This window comes from Notamacropus eugenii, chromosome 7 (assembly GCF_028372415.1).
Source record: "Notamacropus eugenii isolate mMacEug1 chromosome 7, mMacEug1.pri_v2, whole genome shotgun sequence".
NCBI classification, from domain to species: Eukaryota; Metazoa; Chordata; class Mammalia; order Diprotodontia; family Macropodidae; genus Notamacropus; species Notamacropus eugenii.
In genome coordinates, this window is record NC_092878.1 from 65435488 (window position 1) to 65452516 (window position 17029).

The 17029-nt window shown below is 38.5% G+C and overlaps 1 protein-coding gene across 13 annotated transcripts in view; it reads right to left on the reverse strand.

Annotated features, from left to right (window-relative positions):
• CEP128 (centrosomal protein 128) overlaps nt 1-17029 on the reverse strand; it is a 559633-nt gene that overhangs the window by 330172 nt on the left and 212432 nt on the right. For all 13 annotated transcript variants that reach the window (XM_072623250.1, XM_072623249.1, XM_072623247.1 and 10 more), the window contains 2 exons: nt 16707-16883; nt 11115-11186 (listed from right to left, as the gene is read on the reverse strand). In XM_072623250.1, coding sequence (XP_072479351.1) covers nt 11115-11186; nt 16707-16883 — 249 coding nt within the window. The remainder of the gene's footprint in view (nt 1-11114; nt 11187-16706; nt 16884-17029) is intronic.

The following is a 17029-nucleotide window of genomic DNA, read 5'->3' on the forward strand; positions in this document are numbered from 1 at the left end:
AATTCCTGCTTCTTCACTTGCCTGTCACCACAGGATTTTGAGGCATAATAGTAAAATGGTATGGGTGATGTCTTGATTTGTGCGTAAATTGGATTAAAGTGAGGCAGAGTTCCAAGAAGTTGTCAGTCTCATTCTCTCCTCCAGAGTCATCATACTCCAGTGGCAGGACAGAGTCAAGATGGCTGGTGATGGCTCAGGATGCAGTGGATGACCTTGGCATTTTCAGCATCTAACCAAGCTCTAAGCACTCTACATCACCTGCTTCAGCTGCCTTCAGGGCCGTTGGAACAAATTGTTCTCATCCACCCATTCCACCAGAGAAATGCTTCCACATGCTTCACACCCCCCTAACTCACCAATGGGTTTGAGATCCCTTGATTACTCTCAACCTGGTTTGGTCCTTCTGTTGAAATGGCTTCCCAAGGTATGGCAGCTATGCATGTTGCAGCTTCTTGGAGCCACAGGTGAGAGCTGGGTGGAACAGGTGAACACCAAAGGTGGAAAGACCCCCGAAAAGGACTCCACAGCCATCACACCAAAGGTAGCGGTCCTCCCTGAACACACACCCTTGATGGATTTAATTACCATTTCTATGCTGCTGATTCTTAAATCTACCTATTCTGCCCAAATCTCTCTGCTGACCCCCAATCTTGCATTTTCAACTGCCTTTCAGATATCTGGAATTGTATTTTGAGTAGATATCTTAAATTCAACATGTCCAAAATTGAACTCATCTTTCTCCCTAAATTCTCCCCCACTCTTAATTTCCTTCTCACTATAAAGAGCAACACCATCCTCCCAATCCCTCAGACTCACAACCTAGATGTCACCTTCAATTCTTCACTATCTCTCACTCCCCTATCCAATCTGTTACCAAGCCTCCAACATTTCTTGAATACATCCCCTTATCTCCTTACTGCAACCATTCTGGTGTGGGCCCTCACTACCTCATGAGTGGATTATTGCAAAAGTTCAAGTCTCTCTCCATTCTAATCCAATTTCCACTCAGAAAATCATCCAAGTAACTTTCCTAAAGCTTAGCTCCCACAATGTCACTCTTCCAACTTCAGTGACTTCTGAAAGAAACAATTCATCAACTTCCCTCAGAAGTTGCGTTAACTCTTCTGATGAGGGAGTTAGGACCCAAATACCCAGAGGAGAATGGATAACTTTTGCCACGCCATTTGCATTAGACCTTGTACTCTTTGGCATCACAATGTGTAGAATAGATAGAGGAGGATCAGGAACACAAACCACCCTTTCTTGTATTATTTCAATTTTGCTGTTACTGCCTATTATCTCTCCCGGTTTCCAACCAATGTCTGACATGTTTATTGTGGCAGAGGCAAAGGTTTTTACATAAAACAACCTGAAGTTTTTGTAGAAGTTGACCAAAGAAGTAGATATACAATTCCTGTAGGCAGTAATACTAAGATCTCTAGTCATATTCAAACCTAACACCAAGGTAGATACAGTGGTGGTTATCAACTACCACAAGAAGGATATGGAGGCATAATAGCTAGAAGATTTCTTTGGGTAAAACATAATGACAACAACACAAGAAGCAGCTCAAATAGAAAGGGAGGAATTTTTTGGTGGCTAAATTCCAGTGATAATTCAGGAAAATGTGACTGGAGTAACTACACAAATCATTGATGATTTAACAGGAGTTGGGAATACAGAACTGATTCTTTCTCTAACAGTGGGATCCAGGTTGCACCTGCTACCACCACTGTAACAAGTAAAAAATTCCTTCCACCCTCTGCCCCCATCCTTTTAGAATAACTCCTTAGTTAAAGGTTGGATCCCTATTATAGGCAATATCTTGCTTTTTTTTTTATTTTTTTTTATTTTTTTTATTTAACTTTTAACATTTATTTTCACAAAATTTTGGGTTACAAATTTTCTCCGCTTTTATCCTCTCCCCCCGCCAACCCCAAGCATTCTAATTGCCCCAGTGACCTATCTGCTCTCTCTTCTATCCTCCCTCTCTGCCCTTGTCTCCGTCTTCTCTTTTGTCCTATAGGGCCAGATAGCTTTCTTTACCCCTTAACCTGTATTTCTTATTTCCTAGTGGTAAGAACATTACAGTTGATCCTAACACTTTGAGTTCCAACTTCTTTAGCTCCCTCCCTCTCCACCCCTTCCCTTTGGAAGACAAGCAATTCAATATAGGCCAAATCTGTGTAGTTTTGCAAATGATTTCCATAATAGTTGTGTTGTATAGGATTAACTATATTTCCCTCCATCCTATCCTGTCCCCCATTACTTCTATTCTCTTATGATCCTTTCCCTCCCCATGAGTGTCGACCTCGGATTGCATTCTCCTTCCCATGCCCTCCCTTCTATCCTCCCCCCCACCCTGCTTGTGCCCTTGTCCCCCACTCTCCTGTATTGTGAGATAGGTTTTCCTATCAAAATGAGTGTGCATTTTATTCTTTCCTTTAGTGGAATGTGATGAGAGTAGACCTCATGTTTTTCTCTCGCCTCCCCTCTTTATCCCTCCACTAATAAGTCTTTTGCTTGCCTCTTTTATGAGAGATAATTTGCCCCATTCAATTTCTCCCTTTCTCCTCCCAATATTTCTCTCTCACTGCTTGATTTCATATTTTCTTTTAAGATATGATCCCATCCTCTTCAATTCACTCTGTGCACTCTGTCTCTATGTATGTGTGCGTGTGTGCATGTGTGTGTGTGTACTCCCACCCAGTACCCAGATACTGAAATGTTTCAAGAGTTACAAATATTGTCTTTCCATGTAGGAATGTAAACAGTTCAACTTTAGTAAGTCCCTTATGACTTCTCTTTGCTGTTCACCTTTTCATGGTTCTTCTTCATTCTTGTGTTAGGAAGTCAAATTTTCTTTTCAGCTCTGGTCTTTTCATCAAGAAAATTTGAAAATCCTCTATTTCATTGAAAGACCATTTTTTCTCCTGAAGTATTGTACTCAGTTTTGCTGGGTAGGTGATTCTTGGTTTTAGTCCTAGTTCCTTTGACTTCTGGAATATCCTATTCCATGCCCTTCGATCCCTTAATGTAGAGGGTGCTAGATCTTGTGTTATCCTGATTGTATTTCCACAATACTTGAATTGTTTCTTTCTAGCTGCTTGCAATATTTTCCCTTTCACCTGGGAATTCTGGAATTTGGCCACAATGTTCCTAGGAGTTTCTCTTTTTGGATCTCTTTCATGCGGTGTTCTGTGGATTCCTTGAATATTTATTTTGCCCTCTGGTTCTAGAATCTCAGGGCAGTTTTCCTTGATAATTTCATGGAAGATGATGTCTAGGCTCTTCTTTTGATCATGGTTTTCAGGTAGTCCCAGAATTTTTACATTGTCTCTCCTGAATCTATTTTCCAGGTCAGTTGTTTTTCCAATAAGATATTTCACATTATCTTCCATTTTTCCAATCTTCTCGCTATGTTCTGTGATATCTGTCTTTCTCACAAAGTCCTTAGCCTCCATCTGTGCCATTCTAGTTTTGAAAGAACTATTTTCTTCAGTGAGCTTTTGAATCTCCTTTTCCATTTGGCTAATTCTGCTTTTGAAAGCATTCTTCTCCTCATTGGCTTTTTGAACCTCTTTTGCCAATTGAGTTAGGCTAGTTTTCAAGGTGTTAATTTCTTCAACATTTTTTTGGTTCTCCTTTAGCAGGGAGCTGATCTGCTTTTCATGCTTCTCTTTCATCCCTCTCATTTCTCTTCCCAGTTTTTCCTCCACCTCTCTAACTTGATTTTCAAAATTCTTTTTGAGCTCTTCCACGGCCTGAGCCCATTGGGTGGGCTGGGACACAGAATCCTTGATTTCTGTGTCTTTGCCTGATGGTAAGCATTGTTCTTCCTCATCAGAAAGGAAGGGAGGAAACGTCTGTCCTCCAAGAAAGTAGCCTTTAATAGTTTTATTTCTTTTCCCTTTTCTGGGCATTCTCCCCAGCCAGTGACTTGACCTCTGAATATTCTCCTCACACCCACCTTGCCTCCTGGTACTCCCAGCCAGCGTTTGGGGACTGAGATTCAAATGCTGCTTCCCGCCTTAGGGCTTTTGGTGGGGGCAGGGCTGCTATTCAGTGTGAGAATTAAGTTCAGATGGTCAGGTCGGGGCAGGGCCGCCTCTCAGGCTCAGTTCCCTCAGGGGGTTTATGTACAGACCTTCCACAATGGATCCAGGCTCCCACCCGCTTGGGGAGCCCTTGTCTGCAGCCTCCTCTCAGCTTCTATCTCCGGGGGGGGGAGGGGGCTGAGCCATGGGGGCACCCCACTCCCCTCTTGACCCGCCAAAGAGACTCTCTCACCGACCCCCGTCACCTGTGGGTGGAGGGGCTTGTGTCACCGCTGGAGATCCCGTCCCTGAAGCCTGCTCGGGTCTGTACCTCTCGGAGCTGCCGTAGGTCTGGGCTGGGCTCCGCGTCTGCAGCACGACGGACCTTTTGCAAGAGGTTTGCAGGTCCCTCTGTGGGTGGAGGGACCCGTGTGGCCGCTGGAGATCCTGTCCCCGTAGCCCGCTCGGATCTTTTCCTCACGGTGTCGCGGAGCTGCAGGGCTGCCCTCTGCTCCCAGTCCCGGTGCCCAGTCCGCAGCGCGAAGGACCCCCCGCGAGAGGTTTGCAGGTCTCTCCGGAACAGAAATCTCCCTCGCTCCAATATTCCGTGGCCTCTGGGTGCAGAATTCACCATGAGTTGGTCCCCTCTAGCCGTTCTGTGGGTTGTGGGTTCGGAGCTATGTGTATGTGCATCTTTCTACTCCGCCATCTTGGCTCCCAATATCTTGCTAATAATATTATTCTGTATCTTATGGGCATGCAAACCTTCCTCTTCTGGTAATAATTTTGGCAATGCTACCTATAGCTCTTTCCTCTCCAGCTTCAACTTCTCTTGATATGTGGCAAGGTTAACTGACTCTCGTGGTGAAAAGGAACAGATTTCATATAATGCTGAAGTCACTGGACACCATGGATGCTGAGTGTATGAACAGCTCCATCAAACTCATGCTGGTCCATGGGAAGTCATTCCTACTCAACCATATGGAACCCATGTGACCACTGGTTTGGGCTCATGGTGAGATCCCTCTTCTTGGTTATCATGGATAGGTTACCATTGGTTTTCTGAAGGAGGTAACTCCAGCATTTTGATAAAATAAGCTTTTCTTGCTCTTGGCTTTATACTCTTAAACTGGATTTGAATGAATTACTGTTGTAGCCTTTATAACGCATTCTTCACTAAAATGACTACTAAGAAAATTATGCTACCTCACAATGCTGAACCTATTTACATGGATGTTATTCCCCCAGAATCACCATGACAAAACTTCTTTGTCTAATGTTTTAAGTTAGTTAATTTTACACCCATAAGCATTATGAACATGAATCTCATTTTTGCGAGTGTTTCCATAACAACCATTTAATTTATAAACTAATTTGAATTAACTTCTCACTCTCCAAGAAGAGACATGAAAATAGGTCCCTATTTAAAGACACTTCCAGACTTCTAGGCATCTACAAGTTCTTCAGCCTCTAACCCCAACAGGACCTCTTCATCCCATGCATTAGGAAACTTCCCTCTTGAGACTCCTAAGCCTCCTGAAATTCCATCTTAAAACTCCAACCACTAAGACCTAAATTCACACTGAGATAAGAAATTTGTGGGGACTTTGCTTTTGGTTTCCATTACAGAGTCATTATCTGTATAACCTATAAAGTTTTCTTTAGAAAAACACAATAGAAAAGGAAGAGACGTTTGTGTTCAAAAAAAAAATAATTGTATGATACAATTAGTAGGAGAGCTTATTCTGCATATCACCTTAAGAAATGATTCCATATTGGTGTGGATATAAGTATGAGAGTTAAAACTGGGATTACCATTGAATATTTTAGATGAAGACCAATCACTAACCTGGGAAGCTGAGGCCTTTGGAATTTTAGCTACTTCATTACAAGCATCCAAAGACCTGTTATGGAGACTGGACAACTGACCCTAGCCATATCGAGTCAAACGGGCCTTTTGCCACAATTGATTATAAAGACCTTGAACGAACTGAAGAAATTTGATAGTTTGATAGTTTGCTTAAGTGATCCATGAGAAATTGATCTCCTCAAGGATCAATGGGGGAATTGAAAGAAACAATTCTTAAATTAGTATTGATTACCCTATTGATTTACATGGCCTATTATATTATATTAGGCTTAACTGGCCTATTTCTGATTACCGTTTAGGTTAAGAGATTTATAATTACCATAGTAAGAGATTAAGTTCCTCATTTTTTGCAGAGCTGATCTCCTACAGTTAAACTAAACTCGTGCAAAGATCAGCTGGCATGGTCAGTTTCTCATTTTGTGGTAGCCTAAATCTAAATGAGTCTTTACTACCCATTGTAGTAGGCTCAATTAACACTCTAAACACACATTTACCCCGCCTTCTAGCTAGTTCAATAATATCATGACATCAAGATAACTGTTATAATGCCATAACCAAGCAGATGGACAGTTTGGTGATTGCTATGTCCCTGAAATGCCCTGACAGGCCGCCAACATGCTTACAACCCAGATATTGGCAACAGGGTCAGTTGGCCACAAAACATTCCAAGATACATCTAACTACAAACTTGTCATGTTCTAGCCAATCAAAAACAGATCAAAACATGTTTCTCAAGATTCAGTAGCTTTTCTGTTCTTCTTTTATGATTATAAAATTAAGCCCTGCAAATCCCCAGTTTGTCTTTACTTCTTAAGAGGCCATAGCCCTCTTCACTGGTAATTGCCAGCATTATTAATAAATAGATTTTGCATGGAATACAGGCTCTCATGGTTTCTAGCATCACACTCCCTATCACCTGCAGGATCAAATAAAAAATCCTCTATTTGGTGTCAAAGCCCTTCATAACTTAATTCCCTCTATCCTCTCCCATCTTCTCATATCTTATTCCCTGCCATGTACTCCTCAATTCAGTGATATTGGCATCCTTGTTATTCCATAAACAAGACACTTTATTTCTCAGCTCGAGACATTTTCTCTAGCTATGCTCCATGCCTTGAAGGCTTTCCTTCCTCATCTCTTCCTTCCCTAGCTTCCTTTGAGTCACATCTAAAATTCTACCTTCCCATCCCCTCTTAATTCTAGCATGTGCTCTTCCTGTAGTTATTTTTTCCGTTTATCTTTATGTAGCTTGTTTGTACCTAGTTGTCTGTTTGTTGTCTCCCTGACTAGATTGTGAGCTTGAGGTCAGAATGTAAAACAGTGCCTGGTACGTACCTGGAGGTTAATAAATGCTTACTTACTGACTTACAGTTTTTTGTTTGAGATGAGATAATTAACTTGGCTGAGGAAACACGAACTATAGGCATCAGACTGATTCACTTTCCGTTGTCCTACTAATAATAATGGTTATTTTCCCCCAGGTTAAAAATGGCAAATCAGAAGACATTTTGGTATTCCTGATTATCAGAAATGTGAGAAGTCTAAAGAAGCCCTAGACCTCTTTTGCAAATACCTAACACCTACAGAACTTAGCCTCACAGTCAAGGAATCGTACAACTTCTAGCCCAGATCTTTTTAGAATTAGGGAAAAGGAAAGTAACAGCACCCATCCTAGGATTTATAGTCAGTGTGGTTGTGTGGATATGCCTACATGTTGTTCTCATTTTCCTGGTCTAAATTTAACTCTGCTTCTTTGTGGCCAATCTGGGCCTCTGAATGGAAAATAATCCTTCCTTCCCCATTCTTATCCTATACGTGTAAAACCATCTTGACAGACAGACTAAACCAAGCTAAAGGTAACTGACTGGCCTCAAACCCATTGGTGACATGGGAGAATGTCTACTGTGAGCAACATGCTCCCTAGTAGAATGGGCAGATGAAAAAAATTTGTTCTAACAGCCATGAAAGCATTGAAGCAGGCACTCTGGAGAGCTTAGAGCTTGGTCAGACGTTAGAGATGCCAAGGTTAAACACTGCATCCTGGGCCATTACCCATGGTCTTGAATTTTGTCTTGCCACTGACTCAAGAAGAGAGGGTGAGGCTGACAACTTGGTGCAATTCTACCTCACTTAAATCCAGTTCACAAGCAAGTCAAGACATCTACCCATGATGTCACGGGGCTTCCTCAAAAACAAAGGATGAACAACACATACAACATATACTTGTACGCACTTCTACACCAGTGGCCTCTCACTCAACTTGGATATCTGAAAACCAAAACTCTGATATATTTGGGAACCAGCCCTTGTCCTCATCCTCCAGTTTGGTCTGATAAACTGGATATATTGAGTTCCCCAGAAACTGCAGCAACTCTTGGTCCTTTAATCTATATAAATTTGCTCCTTTCCTCCTTCCATCACTATTTACAATCTCCAAATAATATATCGTTCTACTCATTGTATCTTACAGCCAAGACTAGCTCCTCCTGGTCTAACCTACCCTATGGACATCCACAATTCAACATGGACACTAACTCCTTCTACCTTATCCAACCTTATCACTAAATGAAAGAATTCCTTTGGCAGATTTATGTAAACAAATTACTGAACAGCCTCAGAGGTCCTTGTGCAGGACATCCGCCTGGACTCTGAATGGTGAGTCCACTTCCCATAGAGCTTTTGTCCTCTGATTTGAAATCTTATCTCTAATATTTATGGGACTATTCATTTACAGTCAAAAGGAATTAAAAAATAACCTATCAATAACCTAAACCTATCTTTCTAGTAAACATTCTTCCGCAATCATCTGGTTAAGGTTTTCTTGCCTGTCATGACCTTTACATACTGTAGAGAAACAGTTTCATTTCATACAGCATTAAAAATATTTTGATACCAGAATGTTCAATCCTATTAAAAGATATTAGATAAAAAACCGCTTACACAGTTCACAAAACAAAGAGCCACATACTGATCACAGTCACCTCTTCTTAACAATTCAATAAATAATAGCAATGAAAGCTTCCTATTCCAAAATGTGAAAGACTATAACTCAAAACAAGTTAGACAGTAAATGTGTTCATGTTACTGGAATCAACAATTTGAGGACAATGGAGAAAAGGATATTTTTTACAATCACACAGAATTTGTAAACACTCTAGGAATAATTAAAATAACAAATTTTGTACGTTTATTTCAAAGCTCTATAATTTCAGGGGTCTAGGTATACCCTCTAATGAAAATCACTACTTCTGTATACTTTGGTAGACTATATTTTACGGTCAAAAAAAAAAAGTTCTACCATTTGGTAGCAAATCTTCTGGTAAAAAAACTCCCTCACCTCAAATTAGCTAGTCTACTGCTCAAACAGCTGCTGGATCCATTTCTCAAACTCTTCCCAACATAGCAGGATCTACCAGAGTCCATATTCTACTGGCAACTTGACTTGGAATCAGGAAGGCTCAGGCTCAAATACCATATCAGGCACTTCTAAGTGTGTACTCCTAGGCACATCCCTTTAAGTCTAATCCTCACTTTCCTTATCAATAAAACAGAGACAGTGACCTCTAATATCCCTTTGGTGTTGCTTGGTTGTCTCAATAGCACCTAACTGTTAATGACTCCATATTCCTACCAAATCTAAATCTATTATCTATAGACAGAATATAGAATATAGAAGAGAAACAAGCCCAGGATCATTTCAACACCATAATAAGGCAACTGCTGGGGCAGAATGAAGAAAAAGTCTTGTAAGTAATACGGATAAAATGTTCTTGACTTTAAAACTGCTAGACAATAGATCACTGTAATTACTATTGGGAAAATTGAAGATATGAATTTTAAAGGTCTAAATTTCTAAGGGCAATAGTTAATATGGGATATAAACAATTTTGCAAAAGTTTCATATATAATTAGTATATCCATAAAAGATTTAGGTCAGGGGTGGAGAACCTGTGACTTCAAGGCCACATGTGGCCCTTTAGCTCCTCAAATGAAGCCCTTTGCCTAAATCAAAACTTCAAAGAACAAATTTCCTTAATAAAAGGATTGGTTCTGTAAAACAATCAAAAGGCCGTACTCAAGGACCTAGAAGGTCACAAGTGGCCTCGAGATTGCAGGCTCCCCAACCTTGACTTAGATTATTTATTAATCACTACTATAAAGCATGAGGTAATAGGTACATTGAGGCCTGCCTAATTAATTTCAATTTGGTTAGATTTTCGATTTCTGTGCGTGTGTGTGTGTGTGTGTGTGTGTGTGTATGTGTGTGTGCAAACATAAATTTGGAGAAAAGAGTATGAGAATACTCCTTTACCTGTCATCAAGTTGGAATGTTGTAATATCTTTCCCCTATCTGCATAATACATGCAGATAGTTCAAAGGATTCCACCAAAGCCAAACATTATGTAACACCAAAACGATCATTTTAGTCCTTTGTTTACTGCCATTTGTCTTTGCAGTCTACTAAATGAAAATCCAAAAGGCTTTGATCCTTAATTTTAAGAACTCACATGGGAAAAGTGCAGTTGTTTAAGAGAGCATTTGTATTCTGCTACCTTGTACCTGACCTTACAACCAACCATGAATGTTCAATACACCACAGAAATTCTAGAAAGAAACAACAAACTACTTACATACTTCACTTTATCCCTCCCTCATAACAAAGATTTGTGGTAGAGAAGGAGGAGTCTGACTTATCATTTCATTGGGAGAATGAAGTCCTAATGAGATAACTCCTTTACCAACATCCATTTGCAACTGCTGCTCTACTTATCAACACCTTATTGGGGCACTGAGAGCTTCAGTGACTTGTGTTGAACCACATAGTCAATATGTGTCAAAGGCAAGACTTGAGATTTTCCTCTCTCCAAGATGGGTTTTAACCATTGCCAAAATGTCTCTCCAATTTTAAAAAATATTTTTAAAAGATAAGCAAAATCAACTCACATATCTAAAGCATCTGACAATATACGCGACACTCTATGGCCATGATTGCCCATCTCTCCAACAAAGGAGAACGATAAACTTTCTTTTATCTTCTCAAGGGTCAAAATCTTGTCAAAACAAGAAAAAAAAAATGGGATTCCAACGAGAAGTAACATAACAGAGAATATGACAAGATAGTATCCCCATGCTTTGAACATTTAAAGCACTGCACTATTACTACCTTTGGGATATCAATCAATTAACGTTATTAAACTAGTAATTACCTTACTTTCTGCTAACCAACGGTGTGGGTCATAGCGTACATCATGGTGTATATCAGCTGTAGTAGAAACAGCCTAGAGGGGGAAACAGCACATTAGATGATTTGTTCATTTTTCCATTAAAAATAAACATATACATTAGAACTATCTTTAATATTACAGAAAGACTTACATTTTAGACACAAGAATTTTGTTTTAGAAGAACTGATTTTAGGTCAGTTAATAAATTGACCCAATTTCCATGCCATCTGTGGATACCATTACTTGCCGAGGAAACAAAATCTGATACTCAGCTTTCATGTATTGTAGTTGCTACAGACCCTAATGCAAACCTATAACCACTATATTATCAGGTACATTCAAAGGGCAGCATTACTGGAGGAGTATAAGGTTTTCACTTGGGGATTGTATGTGTGTTTGTCCTTCGTTGCCAAAGAAGACCATGCCATCAGAGAAATGATGACATGACTTGCACTTGACTTTGTTTTGAGTGAGGGAGGGCTGTGCAGGTCACTAGCCTCACTTCTCCTCCAGAGTCATCTGAATCCAGTGACCAGATATTCATCAGGATGACTGGAGATGACCCAGGATGAGGCAATTGGGGTTAAGTGACTTGCCCAAGGTCACACAGCTAGTAAGTGTCAAGAGTCTGAGGTGAGATCTGAACTCAGGTCCTCCTGACTCCTGCACTGGTGCTCTATCCACTGCACCACCTAGCTGCCCCTAGGGATTGTGTAGAGTTTGATGAATCCACAGAAGCTCAGTAGGGGTGACTTTTATAGGAAAGGGAAAAATACTCCAGGCAAGAGTACTCACTAAATGAAATATTGTACTTTTGGAAGGAGAAATTCTGCAATTCTAGTTTGCAAAAAACTTTTATTTTGGTAATCTATATGTTGATATCCATGATGTTTAAGATATGTAGTAGGGACTGATTCCTTTAATCAGAAAGTCAAAGAAAGGCCCAGTCAAAGCTAAATAAGAAAGATAGAGAAGAAAAGGGAAGGGAGTTGAAGAAAATGCAATTTGTTCAGTGTGTTCCCAGTAAGAATTTAAGAACCAACTGAGAATGTCAGGCTATGAATAAGGAGCAAAAAAATAAGGACATCATTAAAAACTACATGTTAAGTACCAGGTTAGTATAAAATAAAAAAAATCCATAAGCAGTCTACATAGGAGAAAGATGGCATCAGAAAAATAGGAGAAAATATAAATAAAGTTAGAAATAAAGTATATTAATGCATAAACTTATAACTTTTCTTTTTTTGGGTTCTAACTAGAGCATAATCAGAGTTCATTAATAGAGAATGAAGTAAATTGATCCATGTTTCATTATATAAATAAACTGTAACAAATGGTCTAGAACTAAAGAGAATGACTGGTTTCTCTGAGTATTTAGCCCTATTCTAATTACATACTATTAAAAAACTGGTGACAACTCTAAGAGGAGAACTGATATGAAGTAAGAGAGAGGAAATCAAGGTGAGGCATTACTTGCTCTAAAATATAAACTACTTTCTAAGTGAATAAATCTCACACTCACCACAATACATTCTGTCTATACTGCTGTTAGTTACTCACTAGACTTTGTTCCAGTGATTTTGTTGCTTGGTAGACACCATACAACATCAGTAAAAGAGTTTAAAAAGCTTTGGTCGCTCAAATACATCATTTGAGTCATTCCACTGATAAAGAAAGCTAATTCAGAAAATTATCTTTAGAGGAAACACGCTGGTTCACGTAGAACTAGCCACAACTGTGGCAAACTGTAGGTTATTATATTAGCATTTACTTCTTAATACCACCATTTCCACTATGCCATATTGATACATTTTATCTTTCTCTGGAGTCCCTGATAAATGATTTCCCATTTCAGACAGAATTCCCAAGTTTAGATTTCAAAATAAATTGTAAGTTCCAAGAGTTTGTTACTGAGAAATGGGTATTAATTAAAATCATGGTGAATACTATAACTAAAAAGTACCTTGCAAATTAATCAATCACTTCGGAAAAGCTAATAACAGCTTCCAGTATTGAAGTTAGAAAAACAAACTGCCTAGAGGTATGATTATTATTTTATGATTTTTATATAAATTCAACAGCTAATCAAGGTATCACCATCAATAATAACACAGAATACATGCTGAATCTATAAGGAGGTTAAGATACAGCCCTTAACAGCCAAGGATTTACAGTCTAACTGGGGGAACTGTACAGGTATGGAAAATAACTACTAATACAAAGTAGTATTTGGTGAATGATTCAGACAAGTTAAAGGAAAAGAGAAGAGTATACTAAGACAGAATACAAAACCCATCTATTTACATGTGCTTTTTGCATTACCTTTAAAGAAGTTTTAGCCCACAAGAATTATAAATCTTTAATTCAGAGATATGCCTAATTGTTTTATAACGGTAGTTGCTTACTGTTATATGTGTCCTGAGGTTTTCAAATACAAGGTGCATTTAGCAAAGTGGAATAAGTAACCAATATGGGGAGCTAGAGACAGAAAAAAAATGGAAGAAAAAACATGGAAGATGGACATTATCCAGAATTGTTCTCTACTCATTTGTTTTTCATCTATTAGATGATCTATCCCACATCACAGTGACTTTCTCTTTAATATATTAAAATGACTGAAGATTTCAACAACAATTCCTGAATCAACTACAAAGGATTACTAAAGTGAAAGAAGTCATTCCTTTTCCCTACGGACTCCATGTGATCTTTCTCCCATGCTACATCACTCCAGGCTGGAAAAACAAAGGATCAATTATACTTAGTGCTCCTTTAATGATCTGGAGCAAAAGCTGTTGGGGGTACTTGGTTTTTTTCAAGTTTACAAGAAACATGCTATAAAAAATGGTTGATGAAATGGGCTAATTAATAATAAAATAATGCTGCAGACACTTTGTTGTTGTTGTGAGTCTAGGTTCCCATTCTTTCTAATTTACATTCAACAATAACTTAGGAACAGCCTTTGACCATAGGAGTTAAGGAACTGTAATCATTTCTGGAAACAAGTAAATGGCAGTTCTGGAATAGGGTAAAATATTTCATACCTTATCATGAAATATTTAGATAAATTGCTCTTGGCCAGCTCTTAACTTGCCAATTTTCTCTCTACCTCACCTTCAGCACACAACAGTGAGGAGAGTACAAGCACTGACCCAGTGACTTGCAGTTCCTGTCCTGGATTTTATAATCTTTGGCAATACGTCCTTTCTAATAGTGCCATTTATGCAACCAATTGTGACATATCTTAATAGGTTCTCTGCTACATACATACTATCCTATGACATTAGAAAAGCCACTTAACCTTCCTCGGAGCAAGTTTCCTCACCTATAAAGTGAAATGGACTACCTGGTCTCTAAAGTCCCTTCACCTTCTAGATTTACGAGTTAGTTGCCTCAAGAGTCCTGGTCAGGGAGCTTCCAAAATCACAATTGTGTTTCTCTATGACTCTTCCTAGGTAATATCTCCTTTGATGGCTTTTGTAGCTCTAATTTATAAATCTGTAGAGGATAAGAAGCTGCTTCCTCCTCAGGATATTAAGACCCCTCCCTTTTAGAGAGAACATAATGATTTTTCTTTTTGTTCCAAGTATTCAGTTATGCTTTTCTTTCCATTTCTCCCCTACACGACATTTTTCCAGTCTTCAACGTCTGTTGAATTGGGGATGAAAAGAAATGAGTACAAATCCTGGTTCTGCCACTTACGACCTAAGTGACCTAAAGCAAGTCACTTATTCCTTCTGAATCTGTTTTCTCATCTATAAAATGAAACAGTTGTGCTAGATAGCTTGAGGTCTCTTCCAACTCTAGAGCTCTGATTCTGTGTCTACAAATGACTTGATGGCTTATAATTTTTAATAAGTTTCAGGTACCTTAGAAATATTTGATGCATAGTAAAATTTTAAAATTCCAATACTTCAAAATAAACAAGGATGGCATTATTGATACGTGGTACTAATTAAAATTGATATTTTTAGGATAACAGATGTCTCAAATAAAGACAATTGTCATAAGCCTAATAGTTATCTGACCTGAATTAATTTACAAGAAAAATTATTTTCCAGGGAGAATAGGACTCTACTTTGGCAAAGAAATACTGAATTCTTTTAAAAAGAAAAAAAGTACTGGTTTTTGATAAAGCATGTTGAATTATTTCTTCACAAGCTAAATTATCTTTTATTGGAGAAAAACTGTATTCATATTTTCCCTGAATCATTTGTTCTTATAAAAGGAAAAAATTGGGAGGAGAAAGAAAGGAAAGATAAAAGAAGATAAAAATTAAACAAAAGTGTATTATACTCAGTCCAGGGCATGTTTTAGAAGAAATATGGATCAATTAGAGCATTTCAGAAAAGGGTCGTAAGGATAGTAAGTGTTCTTTAAACTATGTCATGTGAGGAACAGTTGAACCACACAGAGATGTTGAGCCTAGAGAAGAGAAAACTGACAGGTGATATGACAGCAATTTTTTAGTATCTGAAGGGCTGTCTTGTGCAAAGGGGTTTAAGATGTTTTGATTGGCTCCATTGGACAAATTAAGCCCAGTACGTGGAAGAATTCAGCTCAACAGAAAGGACAATTTCCAAACACCTGAGATTAAGCAAAAGTTTAGAATCAGCTATCTCAGAGGTAGTGAGTTCTCTCTGTACTTGAGGTTTGCAAAGCATAAGTGGGATAACTAGCCAATGAGAATGTCATAGATAGCATTCATAATTTAAGTAGGTGTGAATGACACTATACATGACCTCTGAGTTCTCTTTCAAATCTGTACTTCTGTGATTCTACAAAAAATAAAGGAATCAGGAAGGACTGAAAAATAAGACTCATTATTTTTATCCATTGTAGTCATATCCTCAAACTATCCACAAATTGAGGGGATTAGACTAGACAATCTTTAACATCCTTTCCAAATTACAATCCCATAAGTCTGCTGCTAAATTAGAAAAGTGCAATGGTCAATGACAATCATAAAAAGTGGTATTCGCATACAAAATAAGCTCAATGCACTTTGCTACATGCAGTAATAATGACACTTGGGAACAACATAGCATATTTTCTTCAAATAACTCAAAACATTTCCTATCACATGCATTCTAACATATTTTCCCAAAGGCTTTACAACATGATTAAATTACAAGATGGTTTTTTTATGAATTTATTAAGAAAGCACAATGGAAGTGAAGTACAGTGCCTATGACCACTCGCAGAATTACAGAATCAGGATCAGAACTCAAGTTTCTTGAGTCCCAAGGAGAGTTCTCCCTGTTGGCCTGCACTACTGTCACCAGTGAAGGTCAAGTCAAAAGGACAGAGGAATTACTATTCTTTTCATAGTAAAGTGGCCTAATCAAGCATCTCCTCAACAACTCAGACAGTAAGAAATAGTATATTTCATGACTTTGCAAAAAGATATGTCACCTAATTTTTTAAAAAATTAAAGGTTCTTGGTTTGGTTTCCTTCATAATTTATCTACAACAAAAATTTGGGCTAATATACAACAATGCATGTAAATCTGAATAAAATCACTCATCAAGAAACAAAGAGAAAAGCTATGGCATACAATAAGAAATTATGATTACTTTGAATTTATCCAAAGAGTCCCTGGAGAAGATTTCGCAAGCTGCATCAATTTCCCTTCCTAACATGTCAAAAATGGATTCCTGTTCTGTCTCCATAGACAGCAGTTGGTCCTTAAGCTGCAGCCTGGTTTCTTCCATTCTCCTCAAATGTTCTTCATCAGTGCTTAGTTGTTTTTCCTAAGGAAGAAAAGAAATACAAATAATAGTTAGTTATTAAATGAAAGCAAAAAACATTTGGGAACCGGTATGAAATCCACAAATGGGATGGGGGGAAAAATCACTGTTCTTATGACCACACCAAAATAAATATGCTATCAACTCAT